Source organism: Leucoraja erinacea, chromosome 5 (genome assembly GCF_028641065.1).
Source record: "Leucoraja erinacea ecotype New England chromosome 5, Leri_hhj_1, whole genome shotgun sequence".
NCBI classification, from domain to species: Eukaryota; Metazoa; Chordata; class Chondrichthyes; order Rajiformes; family Rajidae; genus Leucoraja; species Leucoraja erinaceus.
Window position 1 is genome coordinate 3,392,480 of NC_073381.1, and position 18,378 is coordinate 3,410,857.

An 18,378-nucleotide genomic window follows, 5' to 3' on the forward strand; every position below is an offset into this window, starting at 1 on the left:
TCCTGGGCGTGCACACCTCTGAAGATCTTTCCTGGCCCGAGAACACAAATGCAATTATCAAGAAAGCTCATCAGCGCCTCTACTTCCTGAGAAGATTACGGAGAGTCGGATTGTCAAGGAGGACTCTCTCTAACTTCTACAGGTGCACAGTAGAGAGCATGCTGACCGGTTGCATCGTGGCTTGGTTCGGCAACTTGAGCGCCCTGGAGAGGAAAAGACTACAAAATGTAGTAAACACTGCCCAGTCCATCATCGGCTCTGACCTTCCTTCCATCGAGGGGATTTATTGCAGTCGCTGCCTCAAAAAGGCTGGCAGTATCATCAAAGACCCACACCATCCTGGCCACACACTCATCTCCCTGCTACCTTCAGGTAGAAGGTACAGGAGCCTGAAGACTGCAACAACCAGGTTCAGGAATAGCTACTTCCCCACAGCCATCAGGCTATTAAACCTGGCTCGGACAAAACTCTGATTATTAATATCCACTTTCTGTTATTTGCACTTTACAAGTTTATTTATTCACGTGTGTATATATTTATATCATGGTATATGGACACATTTATCTGTTTTGTAGTAAATGCCTACTATGTTCTGTGTGCTGAAGCAAAGCAAGAATTTCATTGTCCTACACAGGGACACATGACAATAAACTCACTTGAACTTGAACTTTTGTCACATATAGCGGGGTACAGTAAAGAGCTGTACCTATCCCGTCAGCAGCAAGACTATACATGATTACAATTGAGCTATCCACAGTGTACAGATATAGGATAAAGGAAATAACGCTAAATGCAAGATCAAGTCCAGAAAAGTCCAATTAAAGATAGTCCGAGGGTCTCCAATGACGTAGATAGTAGTTCAGATCTGTTCTCTGGATGGTTCAGTTGCCTGATAACAGATGGGAAGAAACTGTCCCTGAATCTGGAGGTGTGCGTTTTCACATTTCTACACCTCTTGCCTGATGGGAGAGGGGAGAAGAGGGAGTGGCCGGGGGTGAGACTGGTCCTTGATGATGCTGCTGGCCTTGCCTCGGCAGCGCGAGGTGTAGATGGAGTCATTGGAAGGGAGGTTGGTTTGCGCAATCATCGAGCAATTTACAGAGGTCAATCAACCTTCCAACCCACACATCTTTGAGAGACCAGAGCTCCCGGAGAAAACCCACATGGTCACGGAGACAATGGGCATACTCCACAAAGACAGCACCCGAGGTAAGGATCGAAAATTGAACTCTGGCGATGTGTGGTGGTAGTTCTACCAGGAGCATTTTGATACACACAAAGCTCTGAAACAGTGTTCAGATGTCAGGTAGACATAAAATGCTGGAGTAAAGGGCCTGTCCCACTTGGCGATTTTTCCGGCGACATATTAGGGCGGGCAAACTATTTTGAACATTTCAAAATCCAGCAGCGACAAAAAAAAGTTGCGACACTTGAGGAAACGGCGCAATGAACTGGCTTCAACTACCTTCTGTGGCAGAGAATACGTCATCATGCCGCGTCTCCCGCACGTTATACACATCACGCCGCGACTGTTTCGGTGACCTAACACGTCAGTCAATGATGCCGGCAATCACCAGGGAAAAAAAAAAAATCGCCAAGTTGGACAGACCCGTAACTCAGCGGGACAGGCAGCATCGCTGGAGAGAAGGGGCTGGGTAACATTTTGGGTCAAGACACTTCTTCAGACTTCTCTCCAGAGATGCTGCCTGTCCCACGGAGTAATGGCCCTGTCCCACTGTACGAGCTCATTCAAGTGTTTAAAAAAAAAAAAAATCATACTAGTGGTAAGCACGGAGAATGTACGTAGCGGGTACGTCGGGGCTGGGGGACGTCTCTTAGCGGCTCGTAGTGCTAACGGCAGGTACCCGGGAAACGCGTTTTTTTATTTCTTTATGCACAACTACTACGGACTGACGCAAAACTGCATTTTGTTGTACTCATACTTGTATTTGTGCGATGACATTAAAGTTGAATTGAATTGAAGCTCGGGAAGACTAGTGAAGATTTTTCAACATGTTGAAAAATGTCCACGAGAGCCCCGAGTACCTGCGAGCGGCCATTACCGTAAATCTCCGAGTTCGAATCAGGGCAAACTCGGGAGAACTCTTTGAATGAACTCGTACAGTGGGACAGGGCTTTTACTCCAGCATTTTGTGTCTGTCTTCGGTGTAAACCAGCATCTGCAGTTGCCACCTACACAACGTACAGATGTCAGAATGGTTCAAGCTACAAGAACAGAACAACTATAATACTTGTCGGTAACTATATATAACTTACAATCCTCCGAAAACTTTCATTGATCCAACATTTGAGAATGGGAAATTGCGACACAAAGCAGATGTTTCATCTTCCCCCGTGAAGCTGAACACGTCCGTTTGAATTTCCAGCTGTTCACCTTTGAATAAAGGCTTCTCGTATATAATAACCTGCAAGAACAAATGTTTGGATAATGGAATTAAAACATTCTTTCTAATATCCCAGTCGTCATTTAGTTTAGTTTAGATATACAGCGTGGAAACAGACATAGAAACATAGAAAATAGGTGCAGGAGTAGGCCATTCGGCCCTTCGAGCCTGCACCACCATTCAATATGATCATGGCTGATCATCCAACTCAGTATCCCGTACCTGCCTTCCCTCCATACCCCCTGATCCCTTTAGCCACAAGGGCCACATCTAACTTCCTCTTAAATCTAGCCAATGAACTGGCCTCAACTAACTTCTGTGGCAGAGAATTCCACAGATTCACCCCTCTCTGTGTGGAAAATGTTTTTCTCATCTCGGTCCTAAAAGATTTCCCCCTTATCCTGAAACTGTGACCCCTTGTTCTGGACTTCCCCAACATCGGGAACAATCTTCCTGCATCTAGCCTGTCCAACCTATTAAGAATTGTGTAAGTTTCTATAAGACCCCCCCCCCTCAATCTTCTAAATTCTAGCGAGTACAAGCCGAGTCTATCCAGTCTTTCTTCATATTAAAGTCCTGACATCCCAGGAATCAGTCTGGTGAACCTTCTCTGTACTCCCTCTATGGCAAGACCCTACGGGCCACCGAGTCCAGGCCGACCAGCGACCACCCTGTACACTAAAGGGCCTGTCCCACATAGGAGACATAAACAGCAACCTCTGGTGACCTTGCCCGCCACCCAAGGTTTCCAAGAGGTCACAGGAGGTTTTGGTCACTCTCCCTAATGGTCGAAAATGGTTTCCGCGTGGTTGAGGCTTCACCTAGGTTGCGGCTGCTATTTTTTCATCATGTTTAAAACTGGCCTCGACTAAAAATAGGTTGCCGTTTTAAACATCGATCATTTTTTAGTCGCAGTTCTAGTCGAAGCCGGTTGCGACGCTAGGTGATGGTAGGCAAAGGAGGTTTTCTTCGTAGTCGAGGAAGGTTTTCAACATATGCATGGGAGGTGGTAGGAGGTTGCAGGTCACCTCGACCTTGATTGATTTTTTTTTTTTGAGTGGCGGGCAAGGTGACCAGAGGTTGCTGTTTAAGCCGGCGAAGTGGGACAGGCCCTTAACACTATCCTACACACACGAGCGACAATTTACAAAGGCCGATTAACCTACAAACCTGTGCTGCTCTGGAGATGTGGGAGGAAACCAGAGCACCCGGAGAAAACCCACACAGGTCACAGTGAAAATGAACAAACTCCATACAGACAGCACCCGCAGTCAGGATCGAACCCGGGTCTCTGGCGCTGTGAGGCAGTAACTCTACCGCTGCGCTACTGTGCTGCCCAAAAAATAATTCTTGGCCCAGTGACGAGAAAACTGGTTGTGGGTGTGGGAGCCGCTTCAGCAGTGACCTTTTAGGGAGACTTTGAAAGCGTGAAAGACTTGCCATGCCAAGAAGATGCAATGGGATAGATGTTGTTCTCTGCTGCACAAACTGTATGTCCTTTGTTTAAACACGTATCAGGAACCCAAGTCAAGCATTTGAGATGATGGTTATGATTCAGCGTGTACAGTTCCAAAGCAGCAGAGAACAATATTTCTTTATTATAATTTGGATCAAGTTTTTTCAGTCAACAGACGTAAATAAAAACAGCCAACAGTTCAATGTTGTTAGTTTAGCTTATTGATACAGCGCGGAAACAGGCCCCCCGACCCACCGAGTCCGCGCCGACCAGCGATCCCCGCGCACCAACCCTATCCGACACACACCAGGGACAATAGAGAGAGTACAGAGGAGATTTACTAGAATGTTGCATGGGTTTCAGCAACTAAGTTACAGAGAAAGGTTGAACAAGTTAGGGCTTTATTCTTTGGAGCGCAGAAGGTTAAGGGGGGCTTGATAGAGGTCTTTAAAATGATGAGAGGGATAGACAGAGTTGACGTGGACAAGCTTTTCCCACTGAGAGTAGGGAAGATTCAAACAAGAAAACATGATTTGAGAATTAAGGGACTGAAGTTTAGGGGTAACATGAGGGGGAACTTCTTTACTCAGAGAGTGGTGGCTGTGTGGAATGAGCTTCCAGTGAAGGTGGTGGAGGCAGGTTCGTTTTTATCATTTAAAAATAAATTGGATAGTTATATGGACAGGAAGGGAATGGAGGGTTATGGTCTGAGCGCAGGTGTATGGGACTAGGGGAGAATACGTGTTCGGCACGGACTAGAAGGGTCGAGATGGCCGGTTTCCATGCTGTAATTGTTATATGGTTAATACCAAGCCAAACCTGCACGTCTTTGGAGTGTGGAAGGAAACCGATGATCTCGGAGGAAACCCACGCAGGGAGAAGGTACAAACTCCGTACAGACAAGCACCCGTGGTCGGGATCGAACCCGGGTCTCTGGTGCTGCATTCGCTGCAAGGCAGCGACTCTACCGCTGCGCCACCGTGACTGCCCAATATGTGGGGCAGGTTCACCACAAGGGTGGTAAAGGAACTAACTGAACCTCAACATTGTTTCCACCAGTGGGAGAGTCTAGGATCAGAGGACACAGCCTCGGAACAAAAGGACGCACCTTCAAAAGCAGACACGGAGGAATGTGGTGAATCTGCGGAATTCATTGCCGCAGACGGCTATGCAAGCCAAGACATTTTTAACACGGAGATTGATAAGTTCTTGACTGGGGAGGATGTCAAATTTTGAGGGAAGATTGTTCATGAGTTCTAGGAGCAGAATAAAGCCATTCGGCCCATCAAGTCTACTCTGACTTTCAACTGTGGCTGATCAATCTTTCCCTCTCAACCCCATTCTCCTGCCTTCTCCCAATAACCCCTGACACCCGCACTAATCTCCGCCTTAAAAATATCCATTGACTTGGCCTCCACAGCTGTCTGAAAGCAGGAAAATGGGGCCGAGGGGGAAAAGGAGATCAGCCATGATTGACAATAAACAATAGAATAGGCCATTCAGCCCTTTGAGCCAGCACCGCAATTCCATTGAGATCACGGCAGATCATCCACAATCAGTACCCTGTTCCTGCCTTCTCCCCATAACCCTTGATTCCTCGATCCAGCTCTGGTAGAGTAGACTTGATGGGCTAAATAGCATTATCACAATGAATGGCGATGCTGGCTCGAAGGGCCGAATGGCCTCTTCCTGCACCTATATTTCTATGTAATTGTGCTCCTCTGTCTTATGGACCAAGTGCTCTGAAGTGGAGTCAGTAGGTCAAGGACACAGATATGGTTCAGACTTTGAATCCTCAAAGATAGACACAAAATGGTGGAGTAACTCAGCGGGTGAGGCAGCATCTCTGAAACGTCACCTATCCACGTTCTCCGGAGATGCTGCCTGACCCGCTGAGTTACTCCAGCACTTGGTGTCCATCTTTGCTATAAGCCAGCTTCTGCCGTTCCTTTTTATTCCATTCCGAGTATCCTCGTCCCTGTAACAACAGGAATAGACACTGGCCAAGGAACGAAGGTCCAAGTTACCGAGAAGTTTGTAAAATGTCTGGAGTTAGGGGAGGATAAATGATTACATGGAGATAGAGCAAAAGTACAAGGTGCTGGAGTAACTCGCCGAAACAAGAAACTGGAGACACTGGCATACCAAGGAAAGATACAGAAATGCTGGAGTAACTAAGCAGGTTAGACAGCAAAAAGTACCCGAAAGGTCACCTATCCACGTTAGCCAACGATGCCGCCTGACCCGCTTACTCCAGCACTCTGTGAAACGTCACCTATCCATGTTCTCCACAGATGCTGCCTGACCCGCTGTGTTACTCCAGCACTCTGTGAAAGGTCACCTATCCATGTTCTCCACAGATGCTGCCTGACCCGCTGAGTTACTCCAGCACTCTGTGAAACGTCACCTATCCATGTTCTCCACAGATGCTGCCTGACCCGCTTAGTTACTCCAGCACTCTGTGAAACGTCGCCTATCCATGTTCTCCACAGATGCTGCCTGACCCGCTGAGTTGCTCCAGGACTTTGTGTCTTTTTCTGCATTAACCCGGTGGATCGGGCAGCATTTCTGGAGAACATGTACAAGTGACGTTCTGGGTCGGGACGATACTTCAGAGATTACTGGAAGATCTAGTGGAGAGGCACAGATACTGTGGAATCACGACAAAGTCCAAAAACCATCTGAACAAAATGACAGAGAAACATTTTTTTTTTTAAACTGCATTCAAATAACAAAGTAGCCACTATTGCATACAAACTAATAAAAAGTTAGGATGATTGTCTTTGCAGTGTAATGCCAGAAATGTCTTACCTTATGTTCATGAAGGATTTCTACTTTCATTGCACCCTGCAAAACAGAAATGTTCTCTTTATATTTGTCTACTTCGTGGTCAACTCCAGAGAAGGCATTCAAAAGTAAAGCTGCCATAAATAGTGAACTAATCTGACTGTGAATTGTCATGTTTGCAGCATTTAGAATGCAGTTAAAGAAACAGGCCCTTCGGCCCAACTTTCCCCCACCGACCAACATGTCCCATCTACACTCGTCCGACCTGTTGGCGTTTGGCTCATATCCCTCTAAACCTGTCCTATCCACGTACCTATCATTGGGTAGGTGCACAGTCTCATGCCCAGAACAGAGGAATCAATAGACAATAGGGGCAGGAGTAGGCCATTCGGCCCTTCCAGCCAGCACCGTCATTCACAGTGATCATGGCTGATCATCCCCAATCAGTACCCCGGTCCTGCATTCTCCCCATATCCCCCGGCTCCGCTATCTTTAAGAGCCCTATCTAACTCTCTCTTGAAAGCATCCAGAGAACCAGCCTCCATCGCCCTCTGAGGCAGAGAATTCTACAGACTCACAACTCTCTGTTGAATCAGAGGATATAGATTTAAGGCGGGGGGGAGGGGGAAAGATTTAATAGTAGCTTTTTCACCAAAGAAGGTGAAAAGGTGGGTGTAGGGAACAAGCTGCTGGAGGAGGTAGTTGAGGCAGGGACTCTTGCAACATTTGAGAAACAGTTAGACGGGTACATGGATAGGACAGGTTTGGAGGGATATGGGCCAAACGCAGGCAGATTGGGTGGAGATGGGACATGTTGAATCCGTCCCTGGAATGTCAGGACTTTCATATGAAGAAAGACTGGATAGACTTGGTTTATACTCTCTAGAATTTAGGAGATTGAGAGGGGATCTTATAGAAACTTACAAAATTCTTAAGGGGTTGGATAGGCTAGATGCAGGAAGATTGTTCCCGATGTTGGGGAAGTCCAGAACAAGGGGTCACTGTTTAATGATAAGGAGGAAATCTTTTAGGACCGAGATGAAAAAAACATTTTTCACACAGACAGTGGTGAATCTGTGGAATTCTCTGCCACAGAAGGTAGTTGATGCCAGTTCATTGGCTATATTTATGAGGGAGTTAGATGTGGCCCTTGTGGCTAAAAGGATCAGGGGGTATGGAGAGAAGGCAGGGATGGGATACCGAGTTGGATGATCAGCCATGATCATATTGAATGGCGGTGTAGGCTCGAAGGGCCGAATGGCCTACTCCTGCACCTATTGTCTATGTTTCTATGTGAGAACAAACGAGGAGGGAGCTCAGAGACGGGGAAACCTCGTGGGCATCATTGGGCTTCAAGAACTGCTGATGCAAGTGTGAGTTAACGCAAGTCGCCTATCGCACGAGCCTACACAACCATCCACCTTGGCCATTTTGTATCGATTTTAAAATATCCATTTTAAAACTTATTTCACATGTTGAAGGAGAAACGTTTTTAAAAAAATACCATTTTTAATGGTTTTAGCGAGCCGATGTACGGATCCAGTGCTCCCCAAGAATCCGGGCAGGGATACTGACCGACGTCCACAAAGTACGAGTTCCCTTGATGGAAGGGTTCCTCAAAGAGCAGCCAACTGCAAAACAAACGTAGAGAGTCAGCCTACGGCACTTCCAATAAATGGTAAAGATCTCCCAACCTACCTCGTTGCAGCACCCGCACTTTTTTTATTTTGATCTGCACTTGATCAAGAGCCGGAGGGTGGTGAATCTGTGGAATTCATTGCCACAGACGGCTGTGGCGGGCAAGTCAGCGGAAATTTTTACGGCGGAGATTGACAGATTCTTGATTAGTATGGGCGTTAGGGGTTTTGGGGAGAGGGCAGGAGGGTTAACAACATTAATGGCATTGAGAGGGGAAGATAGATCAGCCATGATTGAATGGTAGAGTAGATTTGATGGGCCGAATGGCCTAATTCTGATCCTATTTAATGCTATAATCTGCACTGTGTTTCCTTCCTCTTTTTGCACTGCATGTCATACCCATTATACGTTTTGACTGTACCCATGTACAGCGTGAATTAAAAAAGTGTTGGAGTAACTCATCGGGTCAGGCAGAATCTCCGGAGAACGTGGATGGGTGATAAAGGTCCCAGCCCTTTCACAGCCTGAAAGAAGGTCAGAACCCTGAGAAATCTTGTCGACGACAGACACAAAAAGCTGGAGTAACTCAGCGGGACAGGCAGCATCTCTGGAGAGAAGGAACGGGCGATGGTTCGGGTCGAGACCCTTCTTCAGACTGATGTCAGGGGAGGGGGCAGGACATAGATAGAATGTAGTCGGAGACAGTAAGACTAGCGGGAGAACTGGAAAGGGGGTGGGGATGGAGAAAGCAAGGGCTATCTGAAGTTAGAGAAGTCAATGTTCATACCGCTGGGGTGTAAACTACCCAAGCAAAATACGAGGTGCTGTTTCTCCAATTCGCACCGAGCCTCACTCTGACAGTGGATAGATCTTGCCGTTCTTTTATAAACCAGCATCTGCAGTTCCTCGCGTCGTGATTTCACCACTCCATTGTGAAATCCCCTCAAAGGTTTGCCTCCTTTGGAAAATGCTTCACCTCCTTCTCCTCTATCCCAGGGGTGTTCTGTCTCTCCCTGCCCCCCCACCCCCCCCCCCCCAAACTTCAACAGTCTGAAGAAGGGTCCCGATCCAAAACGTCACCTATCCATCCATGTTCTCCACAGATGCTGCCTGACCCGCTGAGTTACTCCAGCACTCTGTGAAACGTCACCTATCCATGTTCTCCACAGATGCTGCCTGACCCGCTGAGCTATTCCAACATTTTGTGGTGCCTTATCTTATTTTAGTTTAGAGATACAGCGCGGAAACAGACTCTTTGGCCCACCGAGTCAGCCCTGCACACTAACTAACTCACACACTCTCACACTCACTCTCACACACACACGGGACAATTTACATTTATACCAAGCCTACTAAACTGTACATCTCTGGAGTGTGGGTGGAGACAGAAGATCTTGGGGAAAACCCACGCGATCACAGGGAGAAGATAAACTCTGCAGACAGCACCCGTAGTCAGGATCGGCCCCTGGTCTCTGGCACTGTAAGGCAGCAACTCTACCGCTGCGCCACCGAGCCGCCCCTAGTCTAGTCCTGTGCCTATTTTCCTACATTTCCACAAACTATGGACAATGTCCATGGGTTGGAAATGTAATTGCAGAAGACTATGGCTGAAGATCTCATTTTCAGGAGTGAAAAACACACTAGTGATCATTTCTGGTTTATTTCGCATTACTCCACAAATGCACATTCCACGTAAAACTTTGTGTAAGAAAGAACTGCAGACGCTGGTTTCAATCGAATGCAGACACAAAATGCTGGAGTTATGCCCGTCCCACATCGGAAACCTGAACGGAAACCTCTGGAGTCTTTGCGCCCCCACCCAAGGTATCCGTGCGGTTCCCGGAGGTTTTTGTCAGTCTCCCTACCTGCTACCACTACCTGCAACCTCCGGTAACCACCTGCAACCTCCGGGAGCCGCACGGAAACCTTGGGTGGGGCGCAAAGTCTCCAGAGGTCTCCGTTCAGGTTTCCGTAGTGGGACAGGGGAGTAACTCAGCGGGTGAGGCAGCATCTCTGGGGGGAAGGAACAGGCGACGTCTCGGGTCAAGACCGAAGAAGGGTCTCGTCCCGAAACGTCGCCCATTCCTTCCCTCTAGAGATGCCACCTCACCCGCTGAGTTACTCCAGCATTTTGTGTTTAGCAAGTAAAACTTTCTTCGGCTTTAAACCTCTGCATCAACCAAGTTAGAATTGGTTGGATAGGGTGCAGAGAGGATTTACGAGGATGTCACCAGGACTCGAGTATCTGAGCTATGGGGCGAGGTTGAGCAGGCTGGGACTCTACACCTTGGAAGGGGCGATCTTAGAGAGGTGTATAAAATCACGAGGGGAATAGATAGGGTAGATGCACAACGTCTCTTGCCTATTATTGGTCTTTGCTTATTATTGCCACGTGTACTGAAGTCCAGTGAACAGCTTGTATTTGCATGTTTTCCAATTAAATCAGAATACCACAAATGAATGCAATCGAGCAAGTACCTGTACAACAGGTAGAACAAAGGGAAAAATACCTGAGCACAAAGCATTGTTATGCAGGAGGTTACACAAAAAAGATGGAGAAACTCAGCGGGTACAGCAGCATCTATGGAGCGAAGGAAATAGGCAACGTTTCGGCCCGAAACGTTGCCTATTTCCTTCGCTCCATAGATGCTGCTGCACCCGCTGAGTTTCTCCAGCTTTTTTGTGTAACCTTCGATTCTCCAGCATCTGCAGTTCCCTCTTAAACACTGTTATGCAGGATCTTCACATTATGCTTCCTCCTTTTGGATAATATATTCTGAAAAATGCATGATTACATTTCATTTTGTATCTTTCAAGAGAGAGCTAGATAGGGCTCTTAACGATAGCGGAGTCAGGGGATATGGGGAGAAGGCAGGAACGGGGTACTGATTGGGGATGATCAGCCATGATCACGTTGAATGGCGGTGCTGGCTCGAAGGGCCGAATGGCCTACTCCTGCACCTATTGTCTATTATCTATTATCTCCAAGCTAAACTAAATTAAATTTGGTACTTTGATTCACGATAATCATCTTAAGTCAGTCTAGGCCTCCCATTGCCAACCAAACCAACTGACCTCCCGGTCGCTGGACACTTTAATTCTCCTTCCCATGTACATTGTCACTGTAAATGTACAGTCACTCTAAATTGTCTTCCCGCTGACAGGTTAGCACGCAACAAAAGCTTGTCACGGTGTCTCGGTACACGTGGCGATAAGCTACATTAGAAATTTATTCAAATCATATGCTATGTCGCTCTTCCAGGGAGATGCTAAATGCATTTCGTTGTCTCTGTACTGTACACTGACAATGACAATTAAAGTTGAATCTGAATCTGAAACATAGAAAATAGGTGCAGGAGGAGGCCATTCAGCACTTCGAGCCAGCACCGCCATTCATTGTGATCATGGCTGATCGTCCCCCATCAATAACCCTTGCCTGCCTTCTCCCCATATCCCTTAACTGCACCAGCCCCTAGAGCTCTATCTAACTCGCTCTTAAATCCACCCAGTGATTTGGCCTCCACTGCCCTTTGTGGCAGGGAATTCCATAAATTCACAACTCTCTGGGTGAAAAAGTTTTTTCTCACCTCAGTCTTAAATGGCCTCCCCTTTATTCTAAGACTGTGGCCCCTGGTTCTGGACTCGCCCAACATTGGGAACATTTTTCCTGCATCTAGCTTGTCCAGTCCTTTTTATATGACTAAACTAAACATTAAACTAATGATAGCATCAACATTCTTTAACTACTGCTTCACACAGCCAGCCACTTTACCAACTGCATTACAGCCAAGATCTGTAAACCACTAATTGTCCGGAAGCAACTCTTCTCAGAAGCTAATCGCCGCGAATCATGACAGGCGCAGGGCTTGCGTTGCTAAACAGGTTAGCTCAGCTGCACGGCATGTCAAGATAAACAAAAGCGACTGCCATCATAGCAACAAAGAACTGCTGACGCTGGTATATACCAAAGGTAGACACAAACTGCTGAAGTAAACTCTGGACAAAATACAGTATAGGTGACGTATTGGGTTGGGACCATTCTTCAGACAAAGTAGGGGGAGGGGGAGGGGGATGGGAGACCCAGATTTGATTTGGGTGCAGTCTGCATGGAGTTTGTATATTCGCCCTGTGACTGCGTGGGTATCCTGTGGATAGATTAGTTGGCCCCGAATGGGTAGAGAGTGGGTGAGAAAGTGGAATAACATTAAACAATGTGAACGGGTGGCCTGACAACGCCGAAAAAACGAATACTTAAATTTTGGAAACACACATCTGTCCCTACTGTGAAGATGTGGATTACAAACATGTCCGAGACCCTACATCTGGAAAATATTAGGCTCGTCTTGGCAGAAAAAACAGATACATTTTTCAAGACACGGACACCCTTCGCCGAATTCGTACAAGGCTAGTATGGCGCAACACAACGTTTGGATTTGAATCTAACTTTGGGTTGGGTGAGGTGGGGTGGGGGGGGGGGGGGGAGACGAGAGGCAGGTATATCTCCACTTTTTTCTCTCTTTTTCTTTTTTTCTTCTTTTTTCTCTTTCTTTCTTTTATTCACTTTGGCGACACTACTTTGGTAGTCTACTCTAGGGGCCCTATTATTTGCACATCGCACTAATTCCTCTCTCTTGTGCTTTATCTTTTCTTTTTCCTTTATTTCCAAGTTAAAATTGAAGCTGTACCTAAACTGTATAATTTTATATGCCGATTGCCTGGGTTTCAACAACTAAGTTACAGAGATAGGTTGAATAAGTTAGGTCTTTATTCTCTGGAGCGCAGAAGGTTAAGGGGGGACTTGATAGAGGTCTTTAAAATGATGAGAGGGATAGACAGAGTTGATGTGGACAGGCTTTTCCCTTTGAGAATAGGGAAGATTCAAACAAGAGGACATGACTTCAGAATTAAGGGACAGAAGTTTAGGGGTAATATGAGGGGGAACTTCTTTACTCAGAGAGTGGTAGCGGTGTGGAATGAGCTTCCAGTGGAAGTGGTGGAGGCAGATTCGTTGGTATCATTTAAAAATAAATTGGATAGGCATATGGATGAGAAGGGAATGGAGGGTTATGGTACGAGTGCAGGCAGGTGGGACTAAGGGAAAAAAGTTGTTCGGCACGGACTTGTAGGGCCGAGATGGCCTGTTTCCGTGCTGTAATTGTTATATGGTTATATGACTGTTTTATTCTTGTACATTGTAATAATCTTTTTTTTTTTTAAATGAACGGGTGATTGCTGGTCAGCATAGTCTTAGTGGGCCGAAGGGCCTGTTCCCATGCTGTATTTCCAAATCATCTAATGTAAAATGTAACATTGTTTAATCATCTAACACAATTCTTACATAGACTTATAGGCAGGGCATTTAAATGACATTTCCTGTTAGTGCAATAATCAAAAATAAACACTTAACATTTGAAATATTCAACATACCTGCCCGAAAATACTTCAAGAGATAATGTTGGGTCCAGAATCCCGTATGTCTGTATTTCTTCCATTTCATCATAATATGTTGTTTTTCTTCCCAAACCATCTAACTCTGTACATAAATCTATTTCAGGCAAACACCATCCCTGGAAGATATCAAATTAAATCATTGAATCACCACAGTCCACATTTGGAGACTTTAAAATAGAATCACACAAAACAAAATCCCAATGATAATCAAACATAATAACAAATATTGCTGGGATGCAAAAAAAGAGATCCTATTTGCACTTGTGTAGGAAGGAACTGCAGATGCTGGATTAAACCAAGGGTAGACACAAAATGCTGGAGTAATTCAGCGGGACAGGCTGCATCTCTGGAGGGAAGGGTTGGGTGACACTTCGGGTCGAGACACTTCTTCAGACAGAGTGATGGGAAAGGGAAACAAGAGATATAGACAATGATGTAGGGGGATATAGAACAAATGAATGAAAAACAATGATGATAAAGGAAACAGGGCGTTGCTAGCTGTTTGCCAGGTGAGAACAAGAAGCTGGTGTGACTTGGCTGGGGGAAGGGATGGAGAGAGAGAGGGAATGCAGGGGTTACATGAAGTTAGAGAAATCAATACTCATATCCTCACGTAGTCCTTGCTTTCTCCCCCCTTCGCCTCTCCTACCCAGCTCTCCGACAGCCTACTGTCTCCCCCCCCTCCCCATCAGTCTGAAGAAGGGTCTCGACCCGAAACGTCGCCTATTCCTTCGCTCCATAAATGCTGCCTCACCCGCTGAGTTACGCCAGCATTTTTGTCAACCTTCGATTTTTCCAGCATGTGCAGTTCTTTCTTAAACACAACGGGCCTCCATGCTGTATCTCTAAAGTAAAACTCAGCAGGTCAGGCAGCAACTCTGGAGAACATGGATAAGTGACATCTCAGTTCGAGATCCTTCTTCAGACTTCTGGGGAAGAACTCCCAGAAGAAGAATAACTTACACTATATCTGTTCGGATACCAATTGGAAAACAAAGGCAAGCATCAGAAATTGGTTACTTTTTGACCAAATTAATTGGGAAACAGCCTCACCTTAACTATTCTTTGTATTGATCCAACCGATGAATTGGAGGTGGGTGGAGATATAGCATCAGTATTGTCTTCATTCACATTCTTTCCCCAAATATCTGTCATCTCCATGATGCCTTCCTCCAACACAACCTTGCTCCCTTCATAGTTTGGTTTTTCATAAAGCAGCCAACTATTTGGGGAAAAAAAAAATTAAATAGAGTGAGTACAGAGGAGATTTACTAGAATGTTGCCTGGGTTTCAACAACTAAGTTACAGAGAAAGGTTGAACAAGTTAGGTCTTTATTCTCTGGAGCACAGAAGGTTAAGGGGGGACCTGATAGAGGTCTTTAAAATGATGAGAGGGATAGACAGAGTTGATGTGGACCAGCTTTTCCCTTTGAGAATAGGGACGATTCAAACAAGGGGCCATGACTTCAGAATTAAGGGACAGAAGTTTAGGGGTAACATGAGGGGGAACTTCTTTACTCAGAGAGTGGTAGCGGTGTGGAATGAGCTTCCAGTGGAAGTGGTGGAGGCCGGTTCGTTAGTATCATTTAAAAATAAATTGGATAGGCATATGGATGACAAGGGAATGGAGGGTTATGGTATGAGTGCAGGCAGGTGGGGGACTAAGGGACAAAAGTTGTTCGGCACGGACTTGTAGGGCCAAGATGGCCTGTTTCCGTGCTGTAATTGTTATATGGTTATAATAAATTTGGAATATTTCCACTAATAGTCTAGTTTAAAGATACAACGCGGAAACAGGCCCTTCGGCCCACAGGGTCCGTGCCGATCAGTGATCCTCGCACATTAACACTATCCTACACTCACTAGGGACAATTTTTACATTTACCAAGCCAATTAACCTACAAACCCGTACGTCTTTGGAGTGTGGGAGAAAACAAGAGATCTCGGAAAAACCCACACGGGTCATAGGGAGAACATACAAACTCCGTACAGATAGAACCCGTAGTCGGGCCCCCGGCGCTGCATTCGCTATAAGGCAACAACTCTATCACTGCACCACCATGGCAGTCATAGAGGTGAATACCACAGTCATAGTGTGGAAACGGGCCCTTCAGCTCAACTTGCCCACACCGGCCAACATGTCCCACCTACACTAGTCCCACAATGGCCCTCGTTTGGCCCATATCCCTTCAAACCCGTCCTATCCATGTACCCATCTAACTGTTTCTTAAACGCCGGGATAGTCCCAGCCTCATCTACCTCCTCTGGCAGCTTGTTCCATACACTCAATATTACAAATAGCAGCCAATAATAATTCTACATGCATTTTGAAGCCCTGTTTCTATTTCTCTTGTCGCTACTTTTACTATACTTAACATATGAATTCATCAGGATATTTGTAAACCAGGGGTCGGCAACCTACGGCCCACGGGCCGAATCCGGCCCGTAACCCGAAATCATCCGGCCCCCAGTCTGATTTTTTTTTTCAATTCGTTTTCGCGATCTGGGAACCGCTGCAGCCAGTCCCAGTGCATGTAGGTGACCAGGGTGCTACAGCTAGACCCAGGGCACGCAGGCCAGCTGGGAACTGCAGAAAACCAATTGAAAAACTCATGAAAACCAATGTGAAAAGCAACACCAAGTGTCACACTATGGCGATAGATGTGGCCCGCCATCTGTCAGACATGGGTCCTGGCCCCGATGCAGAACAAGGTTGCCGACCCTCTGTTGCATACGTTGCCTTTAAAATGGAAATAGGTTGAGAATTCGCAATCGGTTGTGTACTTCCACTCAAGTGCCAGAGACCAGGGTTCGATCCTGACCTCGGGTGCTGTCTATGTGAAGTTTGCATGTTCTCACTGGTGACCACGTGGGTTTCCTCCGGGTAGGCTCCGATCCCCGTCCACATTGCAAAGTCGTGCAGGTTTGTTGGTTAATTGGCCTCTGTAAATTGTCCACAGTGTGTCGGGAATGGATGAGAAGGAGGGATAACATGGAACTAGTGTGAATGGGTGACCGATGGTCTGCATGGACTCAATGGGCCAAAGGGCCCGTTCCCACACTATCTTCATATGTTATAGGAGCAGAAGTAGGACATATGGGCCCCGCATGTCCACTCCGCCATTCAATCATGGGTGATATATCTTTCCCTCTTGATCCCATTCTCCTGCCTTCTCTCCGTAACGCCCGTACTAATCAAGAATCAGTCAAATCTCCACCTTAAAAGCACCCATTGACTTGGCCTCCCCAGCTTTCTGCAGCAATGAATTCCATAGATTCCACCCTGACTAAAAAATTAAAAACAATTCATCCTCATCTCCTTTCTAAAAGGTACGCCATTTTATTATGAGGCTACTGGTCCTAGACTTCCCCCACTAGTGGAAACATCCTCTCCACATCCACTCTATCCAGGCCTTTCACTATTCGGTGAGTTGGGTTGTAAGTTAGCAAAGCGGAATACGAGGTGATGGTCCTCCAGTTTGAGTGTGGCTTCACTCTGGTAATGGTGGAGCGCCAGGACAGAAAGGCCAGTGTGGAAATGGGAAGGGGAGTTTAGTGGGGCCCACCCCTCGGTTATGACTGACCATGGGTGATGCATCCTAGTGGGATGCAAGCCTGGGCGATCGATGTCATATGGAGGACAGGCTGTTGCCCATGCAGCACGTCCCCCCCTCTCCACGTCGCTGATCGATCCAAAGGAACAGCAGGGCCGTTACAGTTTGGCACCAGCGCCGTCGCAGGAGCTGCCAGAGCGAGGTTGTAGACAACGACAAACTACCTTAGGGCGCTCCGACTCCGGATTGTTTTGAGGTTTACTCCTGGAGCCTTTTCCATGACTGGATATGGCCACAAGGCAGTGGAGGTTTCAAATCAGAGTTTTCCCTCTCCTGGATGGACTGCCTTCCCAGGCAGACGAGTCCCATCTGCCCGAGACTCATGGGGGTGGGAGCGTCTACCTTCCCGTGCAGGTTTATAGCACCTGCCCACTGCACTAGGGGAGTTAAAATGGTGACAACTGTTAGATCCAGTTGTGGTTATTGTTCCGGGCAGTACATAACATATCAACAATCGTAAATTACAGAATTAGCCAACATCTTATCTTCTCCCCAACCTCCCATCTAATCCCTTCCCTTGCTCCCTCGACTCCAATCTAGTGAAACATCCCATTGCAAATTTGCATCATATCTTACCAGCCTCTTACTATTCGAATGGTAATTTCAGAGGGCAGATTCAAAGATGTAGCATCCTGAACGTCATGAAAGAATTCAAAAGTGTCTCCATTAAGTCCGGGCTGAGTATAAATGACAATCTGAAAAAGAAGTTTGGGTAAGTGTCAAAATTGCCAAGATTCAATGCAAAATGTAGTTTCATGCGCTATCCACGCGAATTATAGCAAACATGAACATCAGGAATTGCAGAAGAGAAAATAAACGGTGCAGAATTTGGTGTTAGAGGAAGTGCAGGTTAAAAAAAAGTGCGTGGTCTGCAACAAGGTAGATCGGAAGGTCAGGAATTAATTCCTCAATTTAAACATCTTGCTTTGCGTTTTATTTACAAAACTACTTAATTAAATAATAGGATACGTTTCCTACCTTTCCAGGTCTGGAATTTAATCTTAAAGGTTCATTTTCTGGTATCTGT

At 46.4% G+C, this 18,378-nt stretch overlaps 1 protein-coding gene across 3 annotated transcripts in view; it reads right to left on the reverse strand.

Annotated features, from left to right (window-relative positions):
- Positions 1 to 18,378, reverse strand: part of crybg1a (crystallin beta-gamma domain containing 1a) — a 213,426-nt gene that overhangs the window by 37,286 nt on the left and 157,762 nt on the right. For all 3 annotated transcript variants that reach the window (XR_008723420.1, XM_055634998.1, XM_055634999.1), the window contains 7 exons: positions 18,330 to 18,374; positions 17,928 to 18,046; positions 14,791 to 14,959; positions 13,714 to 13,853; positions 8,153 to 8,279; positions 6,673 to 6,708; positions 2,278 to 2,426 (listed from right to left, as the gene is read on the reverse strand). Coding sequence is in view for 2 of the 3 variants with exons in the window: in XM_055634998.1 (XP_055490973.1) it covers positions 2,278 to 2,426; positions 6,673 to 6,708; positions 8,153 to 8,279; positions 13,714 to 13,853; positions 14,791 to 14,959; positions 17,928 to 18,046; positions 18,330 to 18,374 (785 nt within the window). In the remaining variant the exon portion in view is untranslated. The remainder of the gene's footprint in view (positions 1 to 2,277; positions 2,427 to 6,672; positions 6,709 to 8,152; positions 8,280 to 13,713; positions 13,854 to 14,790; positions 14,960 to 17,927; positions 18,047 to 18,329; positions 18,375 to 18,378) is intronic.